General features: G+C 51.6%; 10 protein-coding genes across 12 annotated transcripts; 6 read left to right on the top strand and 4 right to left on the bottom strand.

Annotated features, from left to right (window-relative positions):
* Positions 1 to 13: 13 nt before the first annotated feature.
* Positions 14 to 1530, bottom strand: LOC105699752. 2 transcript variants are annotated; one of them, XM_012425004.2, is made up of 4 exons: positions 1188 to 1530; positions 962 to 1109; positions 620 to 823; positions 14 to 446 (listed from the first exon to the last, which is right to left on the bottom strand). In XM_012425004.2, exons 1-4 carry the CDS (start codon positions 1369 to 1371, stop codon positions 278 to 280), a joined length of 705 nt encoding a protein of 234 aa, XP_012280427.1. In that variant the 5' UTR covers positions 1372 to 1530; the 3' UTR covers positions 14 to 277. The 2 variants fall into 2 exon arrangements, with proteins under 2 accessions (XP_012280427.1, XP_012280426.1); XM_012425003.2 differs by having other exon boundaries at positions 944 to 1109; positions 1188 to 1529.
* Positions 1531 to 1684: 154 nt separating this feature from the next.
* Positions 1685 to 3883, top strand: LOC105699750 (28S ribosomal protein S29, mitochondrial). Its single transcript, XM_012425002.2, has 6 exons — positions 1685 to 1870; positions 1972 to 2301; positions 2428 to 2520; positions 2603 to 2736; positions 2826 to 3170; positions 3377 to 3883. Exons 1-6 carry the CDS (start codon positions 1855 to 1857, stop codon positions 3611 to 3613), a joined length of 1155 nt encoding a protein of 384 aa, XP_012280425.1. The 5' UTR covers positions 1685 to 1854; the 3' UTR covers positions 3614 to 3883.
* Positions 3867 to 6331, bottom strand: LOC105699749 (sequestosome-1). Its single transcript, XM_012425000.2, has 3 exons — positions 5920 to 6331; positions 4621 to 5612; positions 3867 to 4510 (listed from the first exon to the last, which is right to left on the bottom strand). Exons 1-3 carry the CDS (start codon positions 6101 to 6103, stop codon positions 4274 to 4276), a joined length of 1413 nt encoding a protein of 470 aa, XP_012280423.1. The 5' UTR covers positions 6104 to 6331; the 3' UTR covers positions 3867 to 4273.
* LOC105699748 (probable glutamate receptor) lies at positions 4403 to 9938 on the top strand. 2 transcript variants are annotated; one of them, XR_001104057.2, is made up of 9 exons: positions 4403 to 4539; positions 6563 to 6858; positions 7550 to 8040; positions 8129 to 8455; positions 8516 to 8678; positions 8763 to 8971; positions 9031 to 9120; positions 9176 to 9422; positions 9634 to 9709. XR_001104057.2 is itself a non-coding variant. In XM_012424999.2 (9 exons), exons 3-9 carry the CDS (start codon positions 7606 to 7608, stop codon positions 9775 to 9777), a joined length of 1719 nt encoding a protein of 572 aa, XP_012280422.1. In that variant the 5' UTR covers positions 4403 to 4539; positions 6563 to 6858; positions 7550 to 7605; the 3' UTR covers positions 9778 to 9938. The 2 variants fall into 2 exon arrangements, 1 of the variants encoding a protein (XP_012280422.1); XM_012424999.2 differs by having other exon boundaries at positions 9176 to 9336; positions 9444 to 9938.
* A 92-nt stretch (positions 9939 to 10030) lies between these two features.
* On the top strand, positions 10031 to 16508 carry LOC105699592. The gene is made up of 5 exons (XM_012424727.2): positions 10031 to 12074; positions 13147 to 13383; positions 13448 to 13959; positions 14032 to 14302; positions 14370 to 16508. Exons 1-5 carry the CDS (start codon positions 11411 to 11413, stop codon positions 14555 to 14557), a joined length of 1872 nt encoding a protein of 623 aa, XP_012280150.1. The 5' UTR covers positions 10031 to 11410; the 3' UTR covers positions 14558 to 16508.
* Positions 16509 to 16544: 36 nt separating this feature from the next.
* On the bottom strand, positions 16545 to 17674 carry LOC105699591. Its single transcript, XM_023434377.1, has 4 exons — positions 17596 to 17674; positions 17281 to 17532; positions 17014 to 17218; positions 16545 to 16941 (listed from the first exon to the last, which is right to left on the bottom strand). Exons 1-4 carry the CDS (start codon positions 17672 to 17674, stop codon positions 16545 to 16547), a joined length of 933 nt encoding a protein of 310 aa, XP_023290145.1.
* A 1138-nt stretch (positions 17675 to 18812) lies between these two features.
* LOC105699641 (coiled-coil domain-containing protein 1) lies at positions 18813 to 20903 on the top strand. Its single transcript, XM_012424780.2, has 4 exons — positions 18813 to 19146; positions 19217 to 19306; positions 19380 to 19548; positions 19614 to 20903. The coding sequence occupies exons 1-4, from the start codon at positions 18888 to 18890 to the stop codon at positions 20737 to 20739; spliced, it is 1644 nt and encodes a 547-aa protein (XP_012280203.1). The 5' UTR covers positions 18813 to 18887; the 3' UTR covers positions 20740 to 20903.
* Positions 20904 to 21481: 578 nt separating this feature from the next.
* Positions 21482 to 22203, top strand: LOC105699590. Its single transcript, XM_012424724.1, has 2 exons — positions 21482 to 21779; positions 21842 to 22203. Exons 1-2 carry the CDS (start codon positions 21482 to 21484, stop codon positions 22201 to 22203), a joined length of 660 nt encoding a protein of 219 aa, XP_012280147.1.
* A 229-nt stretch (positions 22204 to 22432) lies between these two features.
* LOC105699589 lies at positions 22433 to 23177 on the top strand. Its single transcript, XM_012424723.1, has 3 exons — positions 22433 to 22724; positions 22784 to 22932; positions 22998 to 23177. Exons 1-3 carry the CDS (start codon positions 22433 to 22435, stop codon positions 23175 to 23177), a joined length of 621 nt encoding a protein of 206 aa, XP_012280146.1.
* Positions 23178 to 25083: 1906 nt separating this feature from the next.
* Positions 25084 to 26244, bottom strand: LOC105699636 (probable U3 small nucleolar RNA-associated protein 11). Its single transcript, XM_012424776.1, has 2 exons — positions 26081 to 26244; positions 25084 to 25953 (listed from the first exon to the last, which is right to left on the bottom strand). Exon 2 carries the CDS (start codon positions 25930 to 25932, stop codon positions 25171 to 25173), a length of 762 nt encoding a protein of 253 aa, XP_012280199.1. The 5' UTR covers positions 25933 to 25953; positions 26081 to 26244; the 3' UTR covers positions 25084 to 25170.
* Between the last annotated feature and the right edge of the window lie 15 nt (positions 26245 to 26259).

The raw sequence follows: 26259 nt of genomic DNA, 5'->3' as shown, positions 1-26259 counted from the left end.
AATTTAGTTTGGATAAAGGAGACTCGAAGATGTCTTTATTCTTTACATGTACTAAAATATGAACGATTGGTCGATTTATTAACACTAGAACTACCTGCGGATTTTTTTGGCTGCGGTGGGCCATTTGAAACCAGTCATTTTGACTAGGCTTGGTAATTCTAGTGTTAAGAAACCAGGCACGTAAAAGCGATGAACAAAGAAATAATAGGTAATTAATATTTCTACTACAATGACTTTTTAATGATTGCATATGCTGATAGATAGTTCCCGATGTGTATCAAAAAGTTTCAAAAATAGTATCAGCAGTAACTAAGTTTCTGTGCTTGTGTAACATTTCTAATAACGATTTCTTTGTAATCATATTGCCTGAACCAGAAATTAGATTTGTAATCAGTCTTTTCATAATATTTATTTTTATCAATTTGTTTTCAATCTTCTTCTTTCTCCTGAAACACAGTAAATCATGTAAATCATGTAAAGTGATTAAGCCTTGTTTCAATGAGGTATTTCTGAACTTTAAAACATAAGAATGTAAATTCTACATTATACTCAAATCATATCGATATCACATGTTAATACTGTATTTATAACATCGTAACTAAAGCTCAAAAAATCTTACTCCGCCAATTCAGGATTAGTTTCTTTAAATTTATTATTTCTTGAGTTCTGTTCTTCCTTTAAGAAATTATGATACTGAAAAATATCATCTTGACATTCCTTCTTGAGCAATATTCGCCTCTCGCTAACTTCTTTTATAGAATTCTGTAGAGCAATACTTGCGTCATTAAGAAGGAATAATTTATTCATTAAGGGTTCTATGCATCTGTAACACGGAAAGAGCGTAGTTCATATAAAAAGTTAAAGAGAAAAAAGAAAATTTTTAGCGATATACCAGTGGTATTTTATACCATCATAAAATCAGGAACTAAATCTAAATTCAGACCTTTTATATTCTCCGTACTTATCTTTGTCCAGGTAAATATTATGAATGGCTTCGCTATGTAAACATAAGTTAATTGCACATTTGTTAATAAGTGCTTCAACTATATTTTCATGTAACATATCCACAGTCTCTCCTATTCGAAGCTTGGAAGTATCCGGAAAAAAATCTATAATAATTTATTATACCACGGTCAAACTCAAAGAATTTGTCATTACCACTTAAAGAATTAGATGTAGAAACTTACAAGTATCTTTTTTTACGCGAAGCATAAGTGACCTGCTATTAATTCTTTTGAGCGACTCTCGCTCATCTTCGATCTTCTCGTCGATCGGTTTGAAATCTTCGAGGGAAACGGCACCAATTGGAAATTCTGTGACATTTCTATGCAGCGGATTTAAAGCTGCTACTAATTCATCGAATTCTGTCATTTAGGAAAATATAATTACGCACTATTTACTTAAAGAAATAATTAATTATACTTTAAGCTTTTCAAAAGCAGCGTAGCGACTACGGATTACATCTGGCTGACAGACGTGGACATACGAATCCTATGCAATCCGAGACGCGACGTCCAATTCAGAGATGAAGTGACAGTACAGGATGCGATCGCGCGACCCTGCCCGTGAGCAATCTCCCAACTCATCTCTTCATGTACAGCATTAGTTAGCCGCCCGCACCAACCATCAGGGGGCAGCACAGACTGCGGTCGCGTAACCCTGCCCGTGAGCAATCTCCCAACTCATCTGTGTCATATTTACGTAACCATTGTGAATAGGTTAACTTTGCGCGTATATAATCGTATACATTCGGTCCAATCAATATGAGAAAGTTTTAACAATATAATTTGCGGTCCATATTGTCATATTCAAAGCTATTTAAATATAGGAAGCGAAAGATCACGTCCGGACAGAATGTCCTGTTTTTCAAGTATGTATTCAACACTGCCTCTTAACCTGCCAATGATTGACGAGACAGTATATTCTATTGAATCGATTTTCCGTTTTCTTTCTTCATATTATCTACTGCAGAGTCGTTTCTGCGATGGATGTCAACGTCGAGTTTTAAAAAATTTGGCACAGTAGCCGAAGCCGTGCAACTGCCGGAGGAGGCAATTCAAACGTTTCGAACGACCGAAAATAATCCTATTAATCACTCAACCGATCACTTAAGTAAATTTTACACCGTACCTGATCAGATACAGAATAAGTTGTTTCATTATGGAGGTTTTCCTAAAGAGTTCCAAAATCAAGTAAAGACTTTCGCAGAAACTTGCATTTTGATCAGGCAACCAACTGTTGAGATCTTATCGTATCTGCGACAAGCCGATTATTCAAAATCTGTAAATAGGTATGTGCTATGTATCCTTTGACGACTATAAAGAATATGCAGATATTTTTATTTGAAACGTATTAGTAGATTCGGGTTTATATTTTTATATGGTATACAGCCATTTTGTACCGGTTTAATTCTTAACCACTAGTTAGATGGCAAACCTGGTGTGGGTAAATCGTTAATTCTTGCACACATAATTCATTATGGATATATGAATAATCAAATTATTATTCATATACCATGGGGTATGTATATAAATTATTTATAAAATTTGTTAATATTTATATTTTAATTATAAATTGTAAAGTGTTGTCGTTTTTTTATCAGTATCATATTGGTTTCGATATCCCAAGGAAATAGCGCCAAGCACGACAGAAGGAATTTTTGATTTACCACTGCATGCGGCTGCTTGGCTGTTGCACTTTAAAAATCAGAATGATCATCTTTTATCGACACTTGATGTAAGTAATTTTATGTATTTCTAGAAATTCTAAGTTATGTTTTGCAATTCACTGCTATGTTACTGTTTTTTAATACATTTGTTATCCAGTTAAAAATTTCAAAAGAATATGTTTGGAATCAAAGAGAATCAATGATGGCTGGAACATCGATCCTTGAACTCGTTAATTTTGGCATAAATCGTGTGAAATATGCATGCCAAGTTGTAACTGCATTAATTGATGAGGTCAAAGCAGCCAGCACTGCAGGAAAGTGTAGCACGCTGATTGCAATAGATGGTTTTAATGCCTTTTACTATGACAAAACCAAGATTATTGTCAATCATAAAACCATTCCACCCAGTAAAATATCTTTAACGGAAGCTTTTAAGAATGCAGTCAAGTATGATTGGTGTAACGGAGCAGTGGTATTGACACTTGATAAATTAGCCAGTGATGTATGTATACAAAATATTTTACATATTTATTGCAAGTACAGAATGCTTTTTGACACGTGTAGAAAAAGTTTTACTAGCCTTTAAATATTTTTATGTCCGTTTTAAGAAACTTTCAATTAGAATGTTGGATTGGCAAAAATATCTTGATTTTATCGGAATGAACATTAGATCAATGTATTTGCTGATATAATTTTTCTTTGTAACAGCCGCGTGTTGAATCACATCTTCCACGATTTTTATTGGGTAAAGATGGCTTTGAGCATCTGGACCCATTTTTACCAGTGAGTGTAGAAAATTATACAAATGATGAATTCAGTGCAGTCATCGAGTATTATAAAAATCGTAAATGGATTCGAGACATAACTAGCACAGGAGAGAAGGAATTGCAATTAAAATCAGTGGGAAATCCCTACACACTTATGCAGTACTGTATCCCATTATGAAAGGGCAATATTTGTAGCAACTTACAGAAACGCCCACCTTTTTTGGTTAGTGTAAATATAATGTTCTTTTCATAGAAGTACAATCCCTATTTCTTGTATATCATAACAGGAAACAAACATACATTGTCAACTCGGTTGAATCGATCAATCCATTTTGTACTTCAGCTTGTTCATGCCCATCATTTGCGCATCTTACTTTTACTTTAACTCTAAGGTGTGACATTGGCTTATATACAGATTAAACAATCCATAATAAAGTTTTTGCAAGTACTTTATTGATACAATATACGACCAATTTCCGAAACAAACATTAGATGATAGACGTGCTAACATAATAGGCACTGACAAGGAAGCAAGTGTCAAATACAGCAACAGAGAATATGTATATCAAGTCCAATCTCCAATTAAGCTGATCAAACTATAGATTTATCTGTCAGCATTTCCTACTAATCGCTACCCAAAAATTGAAAACAAACTGGTTATGATCTAAAATAAAGTTATAGTGACAAAGCGTCTATTACATCATATCCGTGAATAATAGACTTAAGCGAACGTTACCCAACTTTGGATTTGAAAGTGCAACATGAATTTGCATGTCTTGATACCCTACCGCCTAATCGTTATATTAACTATAATTTATCATGGTACTGTCATTAAGGTTTAACGCTTTGTTTGAAGAATATCATCCAGAACTTTGGAAATATCTCCTTTTCTAGAAACCAGAAGTTGTGTAAGCAAAATACCATCAGAAAATCCCATTTGAGTCAATGTTGCAATTCCTTGTTGTATTTTAGGATCCGAGTGAAAAACAACATGATCCTTATTCAAGACTGGGTAGAGGTTTTCCTTCATCTGGGATGCCTGTGATTCTTCTATCGGGGCTGATGGAGCACCCTCCTATGGTTGATAAATTGACAAAAGGGAATGTAAGTATGTGACAATTCATCAAAATGTATTATAATTGTATTCTTCAAAGTAAGTTCAATTGAATCGAAGGAAATTCTTACCAAATTTTGATCAGGTCTGACGTTAGTTTCAGACTTTGAAGAACTTTCGCTAGTATTTAACAATGTCCAATCCCCGTCCACGTTTGTCTTTTCAGCAAGCGTTTCTGTCCCACTAGTTGATGGTATCTTAAGTGCAGGTGAAGGAACATTGCCATTTATAGACGTTTCCAATTTTGTATCATTCCCTGCCTGCTTATTTTTGCTAGAAATCTGCGAAGCATCTGGTTTTGTTTGAGAGTTTTGAGGCGTTGCAGTGGTAGAAGTCGAAGGACCAGGCTTGGTGTCATCGCTTTTGATTTGAAGATCCACATTGATTCCTAATGGACTCAATAATTGTGCAATATGGGTCTCAATATTTTGTATGAATTCTGCTCCAATATCCAAGTCCTTTCTTTTTTCTGGGGATTTATTAAGTTCACCGGCTGCGGGTTGTTCAGTTTTTTCGGGTTTCTCTTTCATAGGGCATTCACCGTCCGTTGGCAAATTAGACCAATCATTTAGGAACGTTGTGAAGGTTTCTAGCCACGAGTTTTGAGGACCAAAGTAAGGGCAAGTTGTAGGGTAACGTTTGTTGGCCTTAAATGGACAATCCTTTTGATTTTCTTCATGGCTGGGTCGTTCGCCATTTCTAACAAATTTTTGGAACTGACGAGACAGCTTTTTTTGATAATGCGGTTTCCATGTTAAGGGAGTGTTTAAACGAATCATACAATGCTCCGCGTGTTGCCCTTTACTTTCACAGTCCTGGCACAAGTCAAAGTCCTTGCATTCAAGACATTTGTAACGAAAGCCTTTTACATTTCCATCACAGCCGTTGCATTCAATTCCAACGTGCAGAATCGCCGGTCCTGTGTCCGTTGTCTGTATCGTCGTCTTAGGAGAGTCAGATTGTACACGTATATAGAACTTATAACATTCCGCCGAAGTCATTTCAAAAAATGCAATTTGTAGTTCCTCATCGCTTGAAATCACAATTTCATCATCTTCCGAATCTGAAATATCATACCCCATCGAAGTCATATAGAAAAGAGACGAATGAATTTGACAGATGCTCGATTACGTCGATCGGATACACCGTTCACATATCAAAGTATTTTGCTACCCTCTTTGGATTTCTCTTACATTTAAATTTCTTTTAACAAAGATATTTGCAGGAAATTTTTGAAAACGACCCATCAAACGATTACAATGCACAATTTACATAGATATCGGTTGAAACTCGTTTAAATACAAATTAAACTTCCAATCGCATCCATCCAAATCCAGCCGAAGAAATGAGTGAAAAAAAGAACCACTTACCATGCCAAGTTACAGTGAAATCTTTCTGACGCAGTACAGGAAAAACGACCCGTAGTCTTCCACAGATATATTCATAACTCGTCGTGACGGCTCCGTCAACGTTAAATTTGCGTACTTCGTATTTCGAAGCATCGTCATCGTCATATTGAATCAAGTATGCTTTAAATTTGACGACGGAGTCCATTGTTGAGCCCTGCGACTCTATCTTTGAAGGAATGAATCGAAACGCTCGGTTGACGTAACTATTCAGCGACCGACAACGAATCCCGTAGCTCTCCCGGCCGCGACTAAACAATTGGAAATAACGTCGAATACGGGCTAGCTCGCAATTTATATGCAAGAGAAACTACCAGAGTCTACCAGAAGCGTCGTAACGAACCTCTCCACTCGTTTGGCTTGTCACGCAGTCGATGAGTAACGCGGAGTAACGATTGGTAACGATTGCGCGCGCACTCTCTCTCCCTCCCCGCGGTCGGTTGACGTGACTTTCCCTTAGGGTAAACAGGTATAAACTATAGGATCATCGTTTTCGCTCATAAACAAAACTTTATTCCATCCGGTAACGTAAAGGAATATACCGTTATAACAAATACGAATATCCTTATCGGCAGAGGATTAATTACTATTAATACTTGTATTCCAGCCTGTAAGCGAGTTTCCGAATTCAAACATGGCAAGGCCCCGCGCTGGAGAATCCATCTTGTGCGCGCCATCTTGCCGTAGCCATATTGAATGAGATGCCACTTTTGACAGGAGTCCACCTGACCGTGCACGTTGATATCCTGTTGATGTCCGATGAGTCAGAGAAACGGTCGATACGTTTTTCGCTTACTCGCATTTTTAAGCGTCAACTGCCGCACAAATGATGACGGTCGGACTGCTTAACGAGGCGGAATCGAAGGAGGCTGAAATAACCGCGGTATCGATGTTACGATAAAAGTAAGTTTTCGTCCAGGTAGTCGACCGAAATCATCGATCTCTGGTTCCGTTACGTAGATCGATGGACAGTTAAACTCGTAACGTAGCGAACGCGATCGAGCGAGATTTTGCATAGGCAGAGGAAATCGGCAATAATATCCTGCCGGGGTTGTTTAATTCGGGCGCGGGAAAGCACCGGAAGTTGGAAAGGTTCGCTACTCTTGTGGAGTTTTGTACCGTTTTCTATGGAACGATTTCCACCAACGGAGCACGAGTAACCCTCGGGGCGTCAGGGGAGAAACGCCTCTTGATCGTTAAAGCCGTTGGACGCTCGTATCGTCGGTCCGCATCGGTCCGGGTAATTTGTAGATGACGTAGCGTGTCCCCGCGTAATGCATAATGTACCGGACAAACGTCCCCCGCTTGTCGGCGTACTCCCAGATCTACGGGTCGGATAAATCCGAATCGCCGGGTGTGTCCCCGACGAGCGAGGACGAGCGAGGACGATCGGCGATGGCGGCGCGACTCCTGCTCGCGGTGCTCCTGCTCGGGTCCTCCTCGGGCTCGGAGGACTACGTCCCGATCATCTCGAGCGCCGCTCGCCACTTTGCCGCGCCCTGCGTGTTCCTGGTCCACGGGTCCGGCCCCGACGGTGGGTAGGTCGTCGTCGGGCCTCGCCCTCGCGTTGACCCGCGTGTCCCGTTGGCTTCAGAGCTGGGGCCGTCGACGGGGCTGCACGCGGCGCTGCGCGACCTGAACCGGCGGGGAATGGCGGCGCGGCCGCTGAACGTCGCCCACTCCGTGGACATCGAGGCCTTCTACGAGCGGCACCTCTCCCGGCCGCTGTTCGCCGTTCTGCTCCGGACGAGCGGAGACCTCGACGGCTTCGTCGACTTCGCGGCGACCTTTCCGATGCGCATCCCCCACTGGCTGGTGCTCTTCTCCAGGGACAGCGGCAACGCCTCTCTGGCCTACTGTCGCGACCCCGTGGACAATTCGTTTCGCTTCCGGTTCGACACGCATTCTCTGGTTAAATGCGCCGACGACCCGGAAGTGCACGAGTGGTACGTCGTGCGCAGAAACCGGATATCGAGATTTCATTTGGCCAACTGGGAGAACGGTCGCCTCGTCGCGACCACGAGCCTCACTCTCTACCTGAGGAGGAACAACCTCGACGGGAAGACCCTGCGAGTCGTCACGATGGTAGTCGTTCCGCTATCGAGATATCGAGAATACCGTAGCCCGGGATTCTTCGAGGCCCCCTTAACCGCGTCGTTCGATCCTCGCCCAGGACTCGGGCTTCGTCCAGATACGGGACGGCAGGATTCTCGGGCTGGGCGGAAGCATCTTGGAGCAGCTCAGCGAGACCTTGAAGTTCAAGATAAACGTGGTGAAAAGGGAGCTGGACTACGGCAGTCCGATCGCCCGCAACAGGAGCTGGTCGGGCACCATCGGGCAGATTCATTCGGGCAACGCCGACCTCGGTGCCGCCGAATTGACCATGTCGGCCGACAGGATGGAAGTCGTCGACTTTACCCTGCCCCTGATGACGTCGAGGAATCTGCTGTATCTGCGGAAGCCCGACGGCTCCGGGGTCCAGTGGTCGGGCTACTTTAAGGTTTGTCCATGTCGCTCGTAGGACTGGGGATCGACCTACCTGACGACGAGCATTTCTCAGACGTTCAGCCGAGGGATATGGGCAACCATAGTGGGCTTGATCGTCGCCACGCCGGCAATCGTCACCTCGATAAAGCGATGCAAGCGGTGTTGCGCCTCGTCGAGTCGAGTCAGCGACAATTACCTTAACGTGTGGGGCATCTTTTGTCAGCAAGGATTGTCCGGTGAGTGTCGGTCGGTCGGTCCGGTCGGTCCGGTCGGTCCGGTAGGACCGGTCCGTCCCCAACTCTGAATTAACGTTTGCGCAGAATATCCCCTGGACACCTCGCTGAGGTTGGCTTACTTTTCGACCTTCGTCTCGGCCCTGATAGTGTCGGCCGCGTATTCCGCCTCTCTGATTAGTTTTCTAGCGGTGTCTGCGCCCAGTTTGCCGTTTTCGACTCTCGACGGGTACGTCAACGACGGCTCTTACAAGCTCATAGTCTTTCGAAGCAGCTCCTACTACGATATGTTCAAGGTAGGTCGTTCGAGGCCGAGTACGTCCGTCTTTTCCTTGCAAACGTTTCCGCTTCGCAGGATTCGAAGGATCCCGTGTACTCGAAAATGATGGGTTTGATGAAAAGGGAAGAGGAATTGCCGAAAACGACGCTGAATGCTTGCCTGCAGGTAACCTTTTGGGTATATACGTACGATTTGCGCTCTTTAAAAATCACTTCTTCAGGTCTGTAAACAAAGGGTAGCGCTTTATTTAAACGAGGACACGAGGAACGCGTTACGGACTCCATTGCCGTGTCAACTAGTGACCGTTGAAACGGGGAGACTCGACAGGATGGCGATGGCATTGACCAAGCACAGTCAGTACACCAGACTGTTCAATTTCATGTAAGCGCGGTCCGAATTGCTTTCCTCGGAAAGCGTCGTGGAACGAGTTCCCAGCCCGGGAACCGCGAGGGCGTCAGTTTTTCAAGGTATGCGTTTTCCCGTTTCAGTCTTCTTAGGTACTTCGACAACGGCGTGATAATTCGGCTGAAGAGAAGATATCTTCTAACTCCGGTCCCCGAAGTGAGACACGGAACGGTCACCGTATGGGGCATCGCGCCCATTTTGGCCATTGTCGTAGGTGGCATGGTCCTGTCGGCTGTCGTATTGATCGTCGAAAACTTGTATTTTATTTTTAAGCAAAAGGCTGCGAAGAACCGCTCTCCGAAACAAAGGAAAGAAACGGAGCCCGACGGCAAACTTAAAAGCGGACAAAAACGGTTGAGCCTCCTCACGCCACCAAAGTTGAACCGCGTTCAGCCAATTAAGCTCTACTATAAATGAAAGGGACGATAGCTCCGCATTTCCTATCGCAAGTGCCATTTCAAGACGTTTACCTTGGATGGGTACTTTTCGCGCCTTTGGGTTCATTCGAAGCGTTTTCCTTTCTGTACCTGCATTATGACTATAAATTGTCATCGTAAATACAGGAAAATCGTTTCACCGTTCGTGCTTACTTTTTCGGGATATCCGTCGAATCAGGCCTGTCACGGGAATACGATGACTACGGCCAAATATCGAGTGTTAGATTTGTATCCGAACGCTACTCGATAATGCAAAAGGCAAAGAAACCCGCCCGCCGTAGGGCCGAAGGATTCATCAAAAATTCATCGGCCGATGCTTGGTAACTTTGCTCCCACTCGTTCGCGGACGAGCGCCTTTTGTATTTTTTACTTTTACGCGCACCCGGGGTACCGCGCAACACGGCCATTTTCAAGTGATCGCGCAAATCGAAGCACATTCTCAAGGAATTTCCTCGTCGAGGCCACCGCGCAGGTTATCGCCATTACGACGGTTTGCCGTCATCGAGGCATAAATGCCTTTAAACGTTCGGCGAAAGAGCGAAAGATTTCGATAAGGACACAACGACCGATCGACGATCTTTAGAGGAATCCGCCCACGTGGACTCCCACGTATTCGCGGTAAGTTCCACCTACTCCGTGATTAGGAATCGCTCCTGCATTAAATATGCACGGTGCGCAACCTTCCTGTCCTTCCACGGAGAGTGGGAAACGGCGAACGTCATTTCGAAAAATACCCGGCGGGGCACTCGTCAGCGAACCAAAACGAAAGGCATCTCCTCGAGGGCAGGAGGAACGAGACATTTTCCGTTCTCGCCTTGCCGGAACCGTTTCGTTTCTACGTGCCTCGGGTAGGGTAACCGTCGACGTCGCCGGATACGGAGAAGCCGGAGAAGCACGCGCGTTGTTTCCGCCCTCCGTCGAGCGGAAGCGACCTTTGTGTCGTTAAAAAAATGACCGCGTAGCCGGCGACGACGCGGACATCCGAGCGTCGGGCCCGAACGTTTCGGAAAATTCTCTCTTCTTCTCTTCTTCTCTTATCGACGGGAGACGACTCGAGGCGTGGCGAAACGGTTTCCTTTCCTTCTTCGGACCGGAGGGACGACAATGGTCGGCACCCGGCCACGGTTGCGCCACTGCCGACGACAATACCCGGAGAATACCAAAGAGCATCGGTCGTTACGCTCCGCGAGGTTCTCTCCCTCTCCGTCGAGTGGACGGCCTCGCCCTGCTTCGGAATCGCCCCCATCGATTTCGATCGTTCCAGCCCACCGATAATCGGCCGATTTGCGTTTGCGCGCCAGCCGCCAAGTGCCCCGTCCCCTGTGGGGAGGAGGGAAATTCGGCCAGGGCGACCCCGACGTGGGAGCGCGGCCGAGCGAGAGGGGTTCCGCGGACGGAATGGAAAGGAAAGGAAGAGCCGACGGGCCTTCTCGTTCAGTGCTTCTCAGGACGCGGCTCGAGGCGACGCACCACCTCCCGACCGGGGCCCGGGTGGCCTTCGGCATCCGCCTCTTCGAGACCGTCGCCGAGGAGCGAGAGAGGGAGAGTTCCGGTCTCGGCGGCCCGAGAGGGAGGTTCGGAGAGACTGATCGCCGTCGGGCCCCGAGTCGGCGATGGTGTACAGAGGAATCCTGCAGACGGACGATCCCGTGGACGCGCCGAAGCTGGTCAGGATGTCCGCCCTTCGGAGCAGCCGGCCCGCCTTTCCCCCGACGGCTCATCCGAGGATCGCGACGAGAGGACCGATCGACGCCGACCGCGCCCGCTCGATCGAGGAGAGGCGCCTGAACCGCGAGAGGGACATCGAGTCGATGGAAAAGGTCATCCTGCGGACCACGGGCGTCAGAGTGGAACCCCCCCGGCTGAGGAGCATCGGACAGATCGCGGAGACGATTCTGGCGAGCGCCGGCAAGGACCCGGAGCGGCCGAGGAGGTCCTCGCCGTCCTCGGCTCGGATCCGGCGCGTCCTCCGGCCGGCCGACGACGAGGGGAGGGCGAAGGAGCCGGAGGGAACTCCGAAGGGAATCGCCAGGGACGACCCTTCGAGCCGAGTTCCCCGACCCCCGGCACGCGCCAGGAGGCCGTCCAGGCCTAGGGAGGCCCCCCTGGACCGGCCGGACATCCTGGAGGGCCTGCTCAGGGAGTCCGACCGGCAGCTGGAGAACCTGGCCGCCGATCTCGGCCGCGAGAAGCGCCGCGGTCCCTGGAGGGGCATCGTCCAGTCCATGAGACTCCACGACGTCGAGCTGCACTCGGACAACGAGGACCAACGGAAAGGTCGGCGAGGCCTCTGTCCTTTTCCCCGGCGATTCCGTGTCATCGGGCGGGTCGCGCGACCCACGGTAATACCGCTCCGGTGCGGTGGTCCCGCTCGTCCGAATTGCCGGTGATTTCCGCGGTCGCGGCCCTTGCCCTCGGGTCTACGCCCCGATATCGATCCGGGCCGCCGGGCCGCCGGGCCGCCGGTTGCCCCCACCGACCCGCGCGCGCGCCAGAGACGCGTCCGAGACGCGTCCGAGACGCGTCCCCTCCCGAGCCCGACCAGTGCAAACGTAGCCGTCGACCCGTCAGCGTTCCGAGGGCCGATGCTCGCGAGCGTTCCGCGGACGGGGCTCGGGGCGGACGGGTCGTCCCGGCCGACCCGTTGACTACGCCCGGAGGAAAATGGTCCTGTGCGACGTGTGCGAGGCCAAAGGTGAGAGAGTGCCGTCACCCGGCAGAGGTCCTTCGGCGACCGTCGCTTCGACCGTTGCCCCCAATTAAGCGAAACGTCCGCGTGAGTCATATCGTCGTAACCGTTCCTCTCTCTCTCTCTCTTCTCGAGGATACGCGGCGCTACGCGGCGATACGCGGCGATACGCGGCGATACGCGGATCCCAAAGACGAAGGGGAGCCTCGCCTTATCGCCGGCCGCGCGGCCGCGCGGCCTTCCCGAGCCAGGGGAACGGGGCCGCGGATAAGCGCGAAGCCGAGTCGGGCTCGGAGGATCCCTTATCCGTCGCGCGTCCCGGGTTAAAGAAGTATTTGGAAAAATTGCCGAATTCGGTCGCGCCGTTTGATTACGCGGGCGGTGCGTGGCCAACGGAGTGCGTAACGGTACGGCGTGGGGACGTTCGCTTCCGAAAGCGCGGCGGTAACGGGAAGCGCGTTCCCGCGGAGTCCCCGGGCTCCCGCCGAGCCCGTACCCGCCTTACGTAAACGCGCTCGACCGCGGCCGCGCGAGAAAGGAGGTTGCCTCCGGCCGAGGAGAGGGGCGAGCGTTCTTCCCGGCGCCGACGCCCTTTGTTCTCCGCTCGCTCCCCGAGCGCCTCCGTTTCCGTGAAACGATCGACACGACCTCTCCTTGCAGATCTCAACCTGTGGAACAAGAGCATCAGCCAGCGCTGGAGGAAGCTGCGCCGAAGATGCTCCATCCAGGAGGCGACGGAGCCGCGGGAGGCCCTGATTCAGGGAGGGACCTCCCGGGGCGCGATCGGCTCGACTCGGTCCACCCCGGCCAGCAGGGAGGCATCCCCGGCGGCTAAGTCCCTGCAGGAGGAGCCCTCCTCGAGGAAGCTCCTGCAGACCGGTTCCTTGAGGTTGCCGGGTAGGTAGAAACGAGTCGCGCCTCGCCGACCGCGTCGATCCTTAAGAGCGGGGACCCTTTTCAGGCGCCGGCAAGGGCATCTCCGAGATCCAGAACGTCCTGCGGAGCAAGTTCGGCAAGTTCAACGCCGGGATCCGCAAGCGCAAGGCCCTCAGCGTGGCGGAGGTCTTCCCGCCGAAGGACAACGCCTCCAGCTTCTACGTCCCGAGTCCTCTGACGACGTCGGCCAGCCAGGACTTTGGCGAGCCGACGTCCCTGCCGCCGTACCCCTTCCACGGGAACCTGGAGACCTTGGCCGAGAGCGGCGTGCCCGAGACGAGGGGCGGTCGCTTCCGGAGGAACGGCGATCCCGGCTTCGAGAGCATCCACATTCCCAGGGTCGCGCCCAGGAAGAGGAGCGCCGAGTTCAAGGTCGGCGGTCGGGTGACGCCGGCCGCGGTCCCGAGCGCCCTCGAGGAGGGGCCCGCCAGCCTGGGGGCCGAGAGGAGGGCGGCGAGAAGGGTCGCCAGCCGAAGCGTCGCCAACCTCCCGAGTTCGTCGGGGGCCGGGTCGAGGACCGGACCTAGGGCTTGGCACGTGAGTGTCCCTCTTCTCTCGCGTCGCCCGTTCCGGGTCGCGATCTCGCCGTTATCCTCGGCCGGTTTGCAGGACGCCGACGAGGGCCTCGACTCCGACTCCGAGCTCGAGGACATCGACGAGGGCGCCGAGGAGGAGTCCCGCTTCTGCACGCTTCCCAGGCCGGGAAGGAGCGGAGCCTCCTTCTCGATCCTGACCGCTCGCTTCTCCAAGGGACCCGGCCACAAGGGGCTCGGGTTCAGCATCGTCGGCGGCATCGACAGTCCGCGCGGGAACATGGGGATCTACGTCAAGACGGTCTTCCCGAACGGACAGGCCGCCGACCTGGGCAGCGTCAAGGAAGGTGAGGAGGAATCCCCGACGGGTCGCCGTTCCGTCCGAACTATCCGCCCGTTTTTGCGTTTCCACAGGGGACGAGATTCTGTCGGTCAACTCGAAGCCCCTGCACGGCATGACCCACGCCGAGGCCATCGCGGAATTCAAGGCGGTGAAGGCCGGGGACGTGATTCTTCACATCGGCCGCCGAGTGCCCAGGAGGAAACGGGAATCACTGGCCTTGCCCTCGGCCCCCTCGGCCCTCGGGCAGTCCGGGGAGTGAGGCGGTCGCTTCCGGTAGGTCTCGAGGATGCGGATTACCTTGCGGGGAATTCGGCCTCTTTCTCACGATCTACCGGAAGCTCGCCCCGAGCCCCGCTCGCTGAGCCACCGTATGCGGGAGGTCGAAAGGCCGAGACGAGTCTTTTCTTCGCACTCGGTTCCTTTTGCGCAGTCTTTACGCCAGAGGACGACGGTTTTATACGGAATTTTCCTATTAACGTATAGCGGACTATACACGAAACGAAAGCTTCCTTATCGTAATAAAATAACGGCCTAAAGTATAAATTCGTGGTAACTATTGGCGATTAATATCGATATCGTAGTAAGATCGGTAATAACCGAGTATTTGCATTTTTCCATGTCCGATGATACCGTTCGATTCGCCGTCGGCAAGACGCGAAATGCCGCGAAATGCCGTGAAAGGACCTTCCGGGGGATTACGTCTCGACGCACCCGCTATGCCGTTTTGCGATACTCGGCGCAAATAAATAAATAAATATCGTTTCCGCGACGTTGAACGTCGACGCGACTCGGATGTCGCGATACTCTGTACGGGATGTATCTCGAATGCAAATGCCGCTACATATTTTTCTCGAGACCGTATTTTGGGTGGGTGTTTTAAGTCGGTCGTTCGAGGGTATTTTTCAAACCGATCGAGCCAGCCAACTCAAGATTTATACTTTTATACGAATCACCGTTAGAAGTACGAGATAGAATAACGGCGAAATGGCCACGTATCCTCCACTCGCCGCATCGCGAGATCTACAAAGGGTATACATTCGCGAGAGACCCCGAGTTGAGACCGAAAGATTACACCGCGAGAGTGAGTTATTTTTTAACGGTAGATTAACAAAGATCGCCCAAAGATGAAGCCCAAAAATATTTTTACTAACCGCGCATGAGACGCATATTTTACCAAGCAGAATGCGATATACAAGTTTATTTTAAGAGAGACGTTATTAGTATCTAGTCCATATGTATATTTCGTTTCGAAAGCTTTTGTAAAAAGACAAAAATGAATAAAGAGGAAAATATATAGGATTATTAAGCGCGTGCACGCGATGCACGTGTGTACACGATTACGTGCGCCCGCGGGTCTCGCTCGTAGATGTAGATCGAAGGGAATTTTTTTGCGTGGCGCGGTTCACGTAAACGTGCACGTGAATTCGATACGAATAACGTTGCCAAGGGCCAAAGAGGTGGCTGTAATTTGGCTTCTCGCGACAAGAGGTGAGAATGACGTACCTACGACGGGTATCCATGCGTTTCACCTAATTTTTCTTTCGCGACGTATAACGAATTGTATAAGCAATCAATTAGGATTAAAGGCTTACGCGAAGTCACCCTTCGATGGCGCGGTATGTACTCGAGAAAAGAAAATTCGAAAAAGCTCATTTTCATCGGCGCGAAGCCATATTCCGCTAGCCGATAAACGATTAAAGGTACAATGTTAAGAAAAATATAATTTTATAACGTGCGTTATAAATTTACGTGGAACGGTACTTCATTTTAATCGTATTTTCTACAAAGAAACAAATGTGACGTATGTCCAGGAGATCTTCGTAGACAGTCCTGTCTTAACAAATTTATAATTTGACTACAACCTTCGTTTACTAAAAGTGTACGAGTTTGAGGAATATTTGAACCCGGGATATGAGCATAAATAAGAGTCTAATCGAGCGAGCAAATATACGCGAACGTCGAATCCGCCAGAAGTTAGTATTATCCGACGAAAAGTGCACTATTAGCGGTAGATATTTACGGCGCGAGCACGCGAACGTCGGACTCTTTATTATCCCGTGACATACACGGTTTACATTTATAAAGCCCATGCAATCGGTCCCGCGCAGCACTAAGCGTATAAAGTACTAACCGAAAGGACCAAGTGGGATCGCGAAATATATAGAAACAAATAGAAATAAATAGAAATAAATAGAAAAGAAGGAACGGAAGCTGCTACTCGGTGCTCGGGAAAGCGAAGGGACCGGTCAGACCTCGTTGACGTGCCGGTGGATGTCGTAGGCCCTGCCCCCCCGGCGAGACTCCCTGGGGATGACCGGCAGCCGACGAGCGGCCTCCTTGGGGGGCTGCGCGTAGACGAAGGTGGTCCTCGTGGCGTCCGCGTGGCCGATGCGCGCCGACTCCTTCTGGATGTTGTCCTGGGCGCTGAGGAGCTGCTTGAACCGCTCGTCCCGGTTGGCCGCGTCCTGCATGGCGCGCGCCGCCCGGGCGGCCGGCGGGCTCGGCTCGGGGCTCAGGGCCAGACCCAGCCACCGGGAGAAGAGGGCGATGCCCTGCTCGGCGCTGGCCGACACGGCGGCGATGAGCTCCTCCGGGCCGATGGCCGCGTCCTCGTCCTCGGGGGCGTCGGCGGTCTCCGCGGGCCTGAGGGGACGGGCGTTGCTCGGCGTTACTCGGCGTTCCTCGGCGGGGTTCGGCGGGGTTCGGGGTACTTACGGGGGGCCCTCGATCCGGCGGACGCCCTGGTGGAAGTTGAAGCAGCCCACGGGGTAGGAGGCCTGCGGCGCGCCCAGGAGGGCGGGCTCGATCCGCAGACAGGCGTCGTGGCCGGCCTCGGCGCGCCTCACGGAGACGAACTTGGCGCAGATCTGGGCCAGGTCGGACAGCAGGTTCATGCAGGTGGGCTTGTCGGCGGCGTCGGCTGCGGAGGAAAGAAAGGGCCTAGTATCGCCTCCGGTCCGGTCGCGCCGCGGAAGGGCCTACCTAGCCTCGTGGTGGCGTTGTGGATGGGGTTGTCGCCGTAGCTCAGGTTCAGGGACACGTTCTCCTCCTTCTGCTTGACGTTGACGCAGGCGGGGCCGCCCAGGTCGATCGTGGAAGTGAGGTTGAGGTCGACGCAGCACAGACACCCGGAGGCCTGGCACCAGCACTCGGGGCTGGCCCCTGCCCCGCCGGCCCCGCCGGCCCCGCCGGCCCGGGCCTCGGCCTCCGGCAGCTCCCACCCCAGGAGGGACTCTGGACGGAAGAGCGGATTAGGGCGGCGAGGGGGGACGCCAGGCGCCTCCGACCGGGGCTCACCGAGGATTCCGCCGGACGAGGCGACGACGCACGCGGAGAGCACCACCAGGAAAGCACCGCCAGGAGCGGTCGCGGCCATGGTCGGTCGGAAGAAGGTCCGTCGGAGGAGAGAACGGGCTTAAATCTGGCCGGGCCGCGGCTCCGGCGATCGCCCGCCGATCGCCCGCCGATCGGTCGGATCGAGGGGCAGCGGGCAAGGAACCTCATCTGGGTGACCGGGTGACCCAGTTCCGGGCGCGGCTCGGCGCGGCTCGGCGCGGCTCGGCGCCGAGCCGAGCCGCGACGCGCCGCGACGCGCCGCGCTCTGAGGCGTCCAAGCGGATGGCTCGAAAAGGAAGGCATTCCGAGAGGNGAGCCGAGCCGAGCCGAGCCGAGCCGAGCCGAGCCGAGCCGAGCCGAGCCGAGCCGAGCCGAGCCGAGCCGAGCCGAGCCGATCGGCGCCGAGCCGAGCCGCGCCGAGCCGAGCCGAGCCCGACTCCGTACCCGAATCGAGGTGGACGGTCGGAAGGAGAAAAACTCGACCTCTCCCTCTCGGCCGGCGTCCGAGCTTCCTCAGGGGGGAAGAGTCGCCTCCGCGGGATAAATATTAACCAAGGTAAACCACTCCCGGCCGCTACTTTCTTTGGCCCACTTGCGGGAGAAAGGTCGGCCCTGACCACCAAAATACGTCTCCGATGGAATCTCTTTCGTCGGACCCGAGAGTCCCTCTCGACAACCGGAACGGAGGAAAGGCTCGAAAGTAGCGCCGGTTCTCTCGGCTGGAAATAGGGAAATCGGGCGACGTCTTCGGTCGCGCGTCGACCACGGCGAGATCAGCGGTCCAGAAGGGGAGGAAAGGCGACCGAGGACGGTTAGTCGGGGCAACCTCGCGGCCGCGCCGGATGCCGAAGCGTGCGAGTGGCGTTCGCGGCCCGACCACGTGCCAAGCGCGCGTGACCATTTCCACGGAGACCGACCGTGACCACCAAGTAGGCCAACCGGCCGCCCGAGGGTCCGTTCGCTTCCGCCGTCCGCCCGACCCGACGGAGGTGACGAAATTCCGAGCTCCTCGGTCGGTTACGGTACCCGCGGGACGGGAAGCCATCGCGAATCCACCTCGAGGTCGCGGGCGGCGGCGTTTCGAATTCGTAATAAGATTCCCGGTCAGGAGCCCCGGGGCCCCGGGGCCCCGTTCGAGCGGGAGGGGACGCCAAACGCTCGCCGACCCTTCCCGGGGGAGCACGTCGATCGGGAGCGCCTCTCGAGAGTCGACTCGGAGCCTGTTTTCAGAAAATCGCCGACGAGTGGCCAAGATGCGGCTGTCGACGGTCTTCGAGCTGCTGCTGATATTCCTGCTGATCGCCTTCGCGGCGTACGCGAGAGTCATCGACGAGGCTCCGATTCCGCCCGGAATCCGCCCGGAGGACCGAGGAGGGCGGACCGACTCCGGCATCTCGACGCTCTCTCTGAAGCAGGCGGCCGACGGCGTCAACCGGTACTGCACCTGCACCGAGGACGTCTGCAACTGCTGCCGGGACTTTGACATCCCCGTCGTGCAGCTCAAGGGACCAGGTAAGGGCGTCGGTCTCCGGAGGAGACGTCCCCGCCTGCCTCCGGAGACTGACGGTCGCTGGTCTTTCAGGATGCGCGTCCCTGCAGTATCTCCAGGGCGACAACTTGGCCGTTCAATTGAGTTTCGGCAACAGCGTGCTGACGAGTGCCGTCGTTAGCGGTAAGCTCTCTTCTTTCTCTTTCCTTTCTGGCCGAGAACCGTTCGAAACGGCGGACACGTCGACTGCTTTCAGGGAAGAGTCCCAAGCCGGTGTGCGTGCCCCTGCCCGGAGGATTCTCCAAGTTTTGCGGAAGGGTCTACTCGATCCGGCGCGAGGCCGATCGCCATTTCAAGGCGTGTCTCGGCCTGGAACTGCAGACGTCGAGCGACGTCGAGGCCAGTCTCAGAGTCGGCTGCTTCAGGTAGGCCCGCCGCTCTCCTTTCTTTCCGCCTGGATTTCGGCCGACCGCTTCCGTCCTTGCTCCAGGTTCGGCCCCGACGGAGTCAGGATTCGGCCCGCGGAGCCGCTGCCGGTCGTGGAAGTCGATACGCCGGCGGACGAGGACGACGACGACGGCGACGACGACGACGACCTTTTCGGCCTGGGCTCCGATGATGCCGACGACGAGGACGCACCGGAGGGTAACGCCGTGCCGGGTGCTTCGGCCGCGACCGAGGAATCCGAGGACGACGACGACGACGACGACGACGACGACGTCCTGGGACTGGGCGCCCTCTTTGACATTCTTACCGGGGAGGACGACTCCTCGACGAAGAAACCAAAAGCCACCACCACCACCACCACCCCCATTCCCTTGGTCACCATCCCAATTATAGCGAAACCGTCGACGCCGGCGGCCGGAGAGGTCTCCCCGGTGAACGACGTCGACGGCCAGTCGGCAACGGCATCCGTCACCTCCGAAGGGATCGAGGCGGACGAGGGGGTGTCCCCCACCGACGCCGTCACCGTTCTCGAGGAATCCGATGGTCCTGTCACGCAGAGCGGGCTCGAGTCCAACAAGGTGGAGTACGTCGTCCAGCCCGACGACGGAACCGCGATTACCGTCAAGAAGGGCCAGAAAACGAAACACAAGGTATCCGGAAGCGCGAACGCCGTCGAGACCGACCCGAAGAGACCGATCGTCAAGCCTGAACAGAACGACGACGTTCTCGAAGACGAGGACGACGTAGATCTCGAGGCGGAACTCGTGGACGACGACGACGAGGAGGAGGACGAGCTTCTGCAAGACGACGACGACGACGACGACGACGACGACGACGACAAGGACGACGACAAGGACGAGGATGAGGAAGACGAAGACGAAGACGAAAAGATCCAAAACGACCAAGAGGCGAATCACGATGGAAGTACCAAGGACGAGGACGTTCTCGGAGACGACGACGACGACGACGACGACGACGACGACGAGGACGCCGTTTTGAGCGCGATTATCGACGACGACAAGGAGGAAGCCAAAGGTGAAAAGGAGGGGAACGACTCGACCGAAAATCAGACCGTGGATGACGCCGATTACGGACTCGGGTTGGAGGAAATTTTGGCGAGGAAGAGTTTCTTAAAAGACAATCGACGAGACTCCTCGGTTTGGCCGTGAAATCGGAACAACGAATTCTCGAGCCGTAATCGTCGCGTAACGTTATTTATTTATTTTATTCAACGCGTATTTATGTAATTTATTGTATTTATACATAATCACGTTACCACGATCGCTAGCGAAACACTTGCGAATACGACCTGTACAATAAACGTTAACTTTGATTACTCGTCGTTGTCCACCCGTCTACCATATGGATGATAAATATTTGAAAGAAGCCGGAGTCGTAAAGGAGCAGCCTGCCTCGGAGATGAAAAGCGCAGCGATAACGATTGTTCCAAGAGGCAAAAGCGACCGTTTGTCAACGCTTATCGGGTATTAAAAGATTTATTGCTCTTAACGCGTGAAATACGTTCGTTGGATCATTCTCCGAGGCGACGCTCGTAGGTTTCCGGCCGGGGCTCGAGGCCGAGATCGTCCTTTCCGTCGATATCTCGACTTTCTATCGAAAGCTTATCCATATTAATGAACCCGCGTCTTCCAGGTCCGTGCCTCCGCTCGATCCCACTTAATTTCATTCCCAAGTGGTCGCTGACCGGAGAAGGATCTGCCTCGACATGATCGCCGACCTCATCGGGACTTTCCTCCTCGTCGCGTCGCTTCGCCCATGGGGGACGGCGACCGGCGCCGACGTCAACGGTAAGAATTCGTCTCTCCCCTGTCTGCCGCTTTTGACGGTTCTCGAGTTTTCTCGAGTTTTCTCGAGTTTTCTCGAGTTTTCTCGAGTCTTCCCGGGAAAAGTATGCCATGGCCGTCGTTGCTTTCAGACGCGTACAAAACCGTCTACTACGATCCGCACAGTGGAAAGACGCTGACGGGAAAAGTGGAGTCGACGAAGCTCTCCGGGAGCAGAATCACCTTCCGAGGGCTGCCGTGCGACTGCGACGGGTTGTCCTGCGGCTGCTGCGCCGGCGTCAACCTGACGTCCTTCAACTTCGACAGACGCGCCTGCTCGAATTTTACGTTCGTCCCCTCCGACCTTGCCATCGAAATGTCGCTGTCGGTGGACGACCGACGGGTCGTCGAGACCTCTCTCTCCGGTGAGTGACCTCGGTCCCTCCTTCGGGAGGTCGGTCCCCGCTAACGCCTCGGTCGATTCCAGCCAGGAACCCGCCGCCTCTCTGCATCCCCGTGCCGTATCTCCCGGTCGTCAGCCTGTGCTTCAAGTTCTACGACGTCCACGTGAGCGAAGACAGCGTCCACGCCTGCTTGGATCTGCAGACCGAGGTGATCCGCGCGCCGGTGCTGATCCTGCACTTCGACTGCCTCAGGATCGGCAGGGACGGAGTCGCCTGGGTCAAACCCGGAGAAGACGGCGGCTCTCAGAAGCCAGGACCCGACGGCAACGAGGTTTACGACGACGTCGATTTCGAGCCTCAGGATCAGGAATCGATCTCGATCTTATCCTCCACGCCTCCTCCCAGTCCGGAGGAAGAGGCCGCGATAGGCCAACTCAAGCTGTAACTCGCGCGTTAATATCGATTTCCTCTAGTTTCCTCTATCCTCTAGTTCCGAGATGCCTATTGCGTTCCCCGACTCGCGCGTCCTTTCCTAGGCGCCTCCGCGCATCGAGGTCTCCGGCGCTGGAGCTGAATTTCTCTTCGGAGGCCCGAAAGGGGGTCGCCGGGTCCGTTACTCGGCCAGTCGAGCTCTCTCTCTCTCTCGGCAAAGGAGCGACGTCGAAGCGAAGCCGATGGAGCCGCCGGGCGTCCTCGTGCTCGCCGCGCTCTGCGTCTCGGTCCTCGGGACGACGGAAACCGGCCAACTCGCACCGCAGCAGCCGAGCGTCTCGACGACCGCCGTCGGAGGACCGCAGCGGAGCCCCTGCCGGTGCGCTCTGGGAGTCTGCTCCTGCTGCTCCAGGATACTCCTGACCTCGTTCGATCAGAAGGCCTGCGTCAACGTTACCTACGACCCCGACGAGTTCAGCTTCACGGCCAAGGTGCTGATGAACGACAGGATCCTCTACACGAGGACCGTGTCAGGTGAGGGACTCGGCAGAGGCGAGTCCGGTCGCGTTATACCGGAGGAACGATCGTTTCAGGGAAAAACCCCAGACCCTTCTGCGTGCCCGTGCCGAGGATACCCGCGGTGAGGGCCTGCGTGCGATTCTATAACGTCTATTTCCAAGGTAGAAACGTCCACCTCTGCATGAACTTGGAAGGGAAATTTTCCGGCACCACGCTGTTCAAGGTAAACCGTCGCGTCGCCGTAGCTCTTATCCTTCCCGATAATCCGGGACGTCTCGTTGCCCCCAGGTGGGGCTCGATTGCATGCGAATGGGATCTCAAGGATTTGCTCTCGTCAAACCGGAAGATGGCGGAGGATTGGGGCAGGTCGAGCTTTTGCCAGGAGATGACGACGCCGACGATTACGACGGGGACAGCGACGAAGACGACGACGACGAAGACGACGAGGACGATCTTCTGGATTATTGAAGGACATCGACGGAGCGGACTCGGTCGAACTCTAGGGGCGACCCGGAGAAGTCGCGATCGCTGCGACGACGCGTTTCCATTGTTAGTCCTTGTGTCAATATCTACATATTCTACCTTAAGCCACAGTTTTATGCACATTCCTATGTACAAACGCAGATTCTTACACGTTTTATTAAATACGCACGTTCGTATTTTTCGGTGAAACTTCGTTTTTGCTCGAGGTAGAGCGCACGGCGTGAGCGGTCAAACGGCAATAATCGTTCCTAAGGCCTTTGTTGTTTTATCGACTACATCTTCCGGCGGATTCAGCCAACCAACGAGAGAGCGGTGTTCGATTCAGTGAAACTTTAGCTTTCGGGCGACGCGAATACCTGCTAAAACCAGTGCCTTGGGAAACGATAATGCAGCTGCAGGTATCAGTACCCAGTGCTTTGTGATATCGTTGCAACGGACTTTGCGAACATGACAGGAACGTGGAACGTCTTCCCAGCCCTGTTGCTCGTCGTGCCTGTCACGATGTTGCCTCGGGAGGTTCCATCTTCGAATGGTAAGAATCAGAAGATGCATGTGCAAATGACTATCGCTAGGTAAAGCTACATGGTTCGTTTTGTTAGGGTGAGATATACGTACCAAAAAGTCTAAATATTTATAAAACTTTCCTCTAAACTGAGTGCACCGAATTATCTGAAACGTTAACACGCGCTTCCTGTGAAATTTCATCTTTCGTAAAAAAAATATCCTTCCTTTGCTTCTTATCCGAGATAAGTACATTTCTTTCGAAAAAAGAAATCTCACGAGCAGCGCGTTATTCCTAGAGCCTCCATAATCACGTCTTAAAGTTTCAGATAATTCGGTACATCCAGTTTGCAGAAAAGTTCTATAAATACTTTAACCTTTCGTTATGCATATATCACACTTTCATATCACCTTAAAGAGACTAATTAAAGAAATGCCAGTTTTTCCAGCAAACCTTTTGCCATCGCGTAGATTATTCTACAAAACGAACACGTACGACCATAGGTCTTGCACGTGTGCAACAACCTTCTTCTGCACCTGTTGCGAATTTGTCACCATGTCGATGACAAAATCTGGGAAAAATCGTAAGTGTTTTGTCATAACTTAACAAGTTCCACTTTCTTAACATCCAATTTGCGAATTTTTATGTTTTAATTTCAGTATGCGTAAATCTTGCGTATCAAAATAATGGATTAAACGTGGACGTTTCCTTGGATTCCGAGATCATTAAGATGATGACGGTTACGCGTAAGTCCCACATTTTGAGCAACATAAGTATTTTCAAAACTTGTCCGAGCACGTGCTTTAATCAATTTCCTAAAAGTGTTGTTGAATGTAGCATCGAATTAACACTCATTAATTTTTTAAGAGTATCAGCCCTTCAGAATGTGTTCCCCCATACCTGGTAGCTTATTCTCCTCTTTGTGCGTCAACATGCTGGAACTCAACTCTTTCCCCAGGTAGGTACGTTTGATAGAACCAAAGGTCAATGCTCTAATATATTGGATACTTTCTAGATCTCTTACCGCTTGCGTACAGTTGGATATTTTCTCTAAGAAACAGAGTTGGAAGATTATTTATAACTGTCTAATCGTATCAACGTTACTTCCATCATTGAAAGTTTCCAATAATCGCTCAATGGAGGCCATTACAACGGAAGGGATGACCATGCCAACGGAGACAGCAACGACAATAGATACAACGGAAACAGATATAATGGAGGCATCGAATTCAAACCAAAGCGAAACAACGAGCATGGCAATGGCTATGCCTTAATCATTATATTTTGGAAGGAATTTGGCAGCGTCGATAAATCCAAATCCACGAAACTGGTAATAAAAACAAACCTTGCGTTATTGCTATATACTCAATAGTCAAGAAACCAATGAAATACATTGTTAAAATCCTGTTGTTTAATGTAGATAAATTATTTATATTTTTCAAGGAAACAGAAGAACATGTACACATAGCAGAAATGTTACTTCTTCCTCTGATACTTCCACTTATAAATCGGAGGTCCATCTTTTGTAGCGCTAATAATTGTTTTTGGTTTGGGGACTTTTGTGTCTTTTAATGCCTTGTCCATTTCAAGTTTCTGTTGAATAATAGTTAACTCTCGTTCTCGGACAATTCTTTTATTCAGTTCCGAATAAGCCATGTGCTTTTGTTGCTCAATTTTTGGCAAAATCGATTCATCGACGGACAAAAGTTTCATATGTTTTAATTTGGAAAGCTTAGGCCTGTTCGTCCGTCTATTTAAGAGCGCAGGATGAGTGTCTAATTTTTTAGCTACATTAAAGTCTTTCGCGCTCCCATCTTCGTCCACGAAAAATGTATGCTTATTTTTGGTCTCGTTTGCGGCATCGAGAGCATGTAGCACGCTTTGCATCTTCTCGACCTTTTTAGATTCGATGTTTCTCTTAAATAAAATATATTTTAAGTCTTGCGTTTCCATTAACTTGATCTGTTCAGGAGTATGCTCTTCATTTTTTTGTTTCTCTCTGTGGATTCCTTTCTGAATTTTGGAATTAATCATATGAAAGTAAAATTCATCTGGATTTTTATTGAGAGCTCGTTTTCTCAATAATTTCACCGCTGCTCCTTTTTCATGGCAGTCTTTAGCTCGGATGCTATAGTCTTTTTTCTTTTCTAGAAGGCCTAGATGTTCGCGAGACTTTGGCTGATGCCTTTCTCGATGAGTCCTTTGCCCAGCCTTCGCGGCTTTCTTCCAGGACGACATGGTCAAAAGACTTAATTAATTCTTGAAACAGAAAAAATGTAAAAGTATCGAGTTATTCTTCTGTTGTTTTGTCGAATGACAATGCCTACAGAAACAATAGATATTAGATGTATTTAAACAGAAGTACGAAGGTTCGCCCCTGTATTACCTTGAACATGAATGAATTTTCCGGAGAGTTACCTCGAACGAGTGGATCTACATACGTTTTCGTTCCCTCGCACCTCGTGGTAACCATAGCTGTTCATCACTGTTCATAGCGGTACCTTGACCGCTTGACGATACACGAAAACGAGTGAAAACGAGCGAAAACGATGACCCGTTGACATG

This window comes from Orussus abietinus, unplaced genomic scaffold, assembly GCF_000612105.2.
Source record: "Orussus abietinus isolate OABI.00-Male unplaced genomic scaffold, Oabi_2.0 scaffold10, whole genome shotgun sequence".
NCBI lineage: Eukaryota > Metazoa > Arthropoda > Insecta > Hymenoptera > Orussidae > Orussus > Orussus abietinus.
The sequence above is the reverse complement of the archived record's forward strand: the minus strand, read 5'-3'. Positions and strand labels throughout refer to the sequence as shown.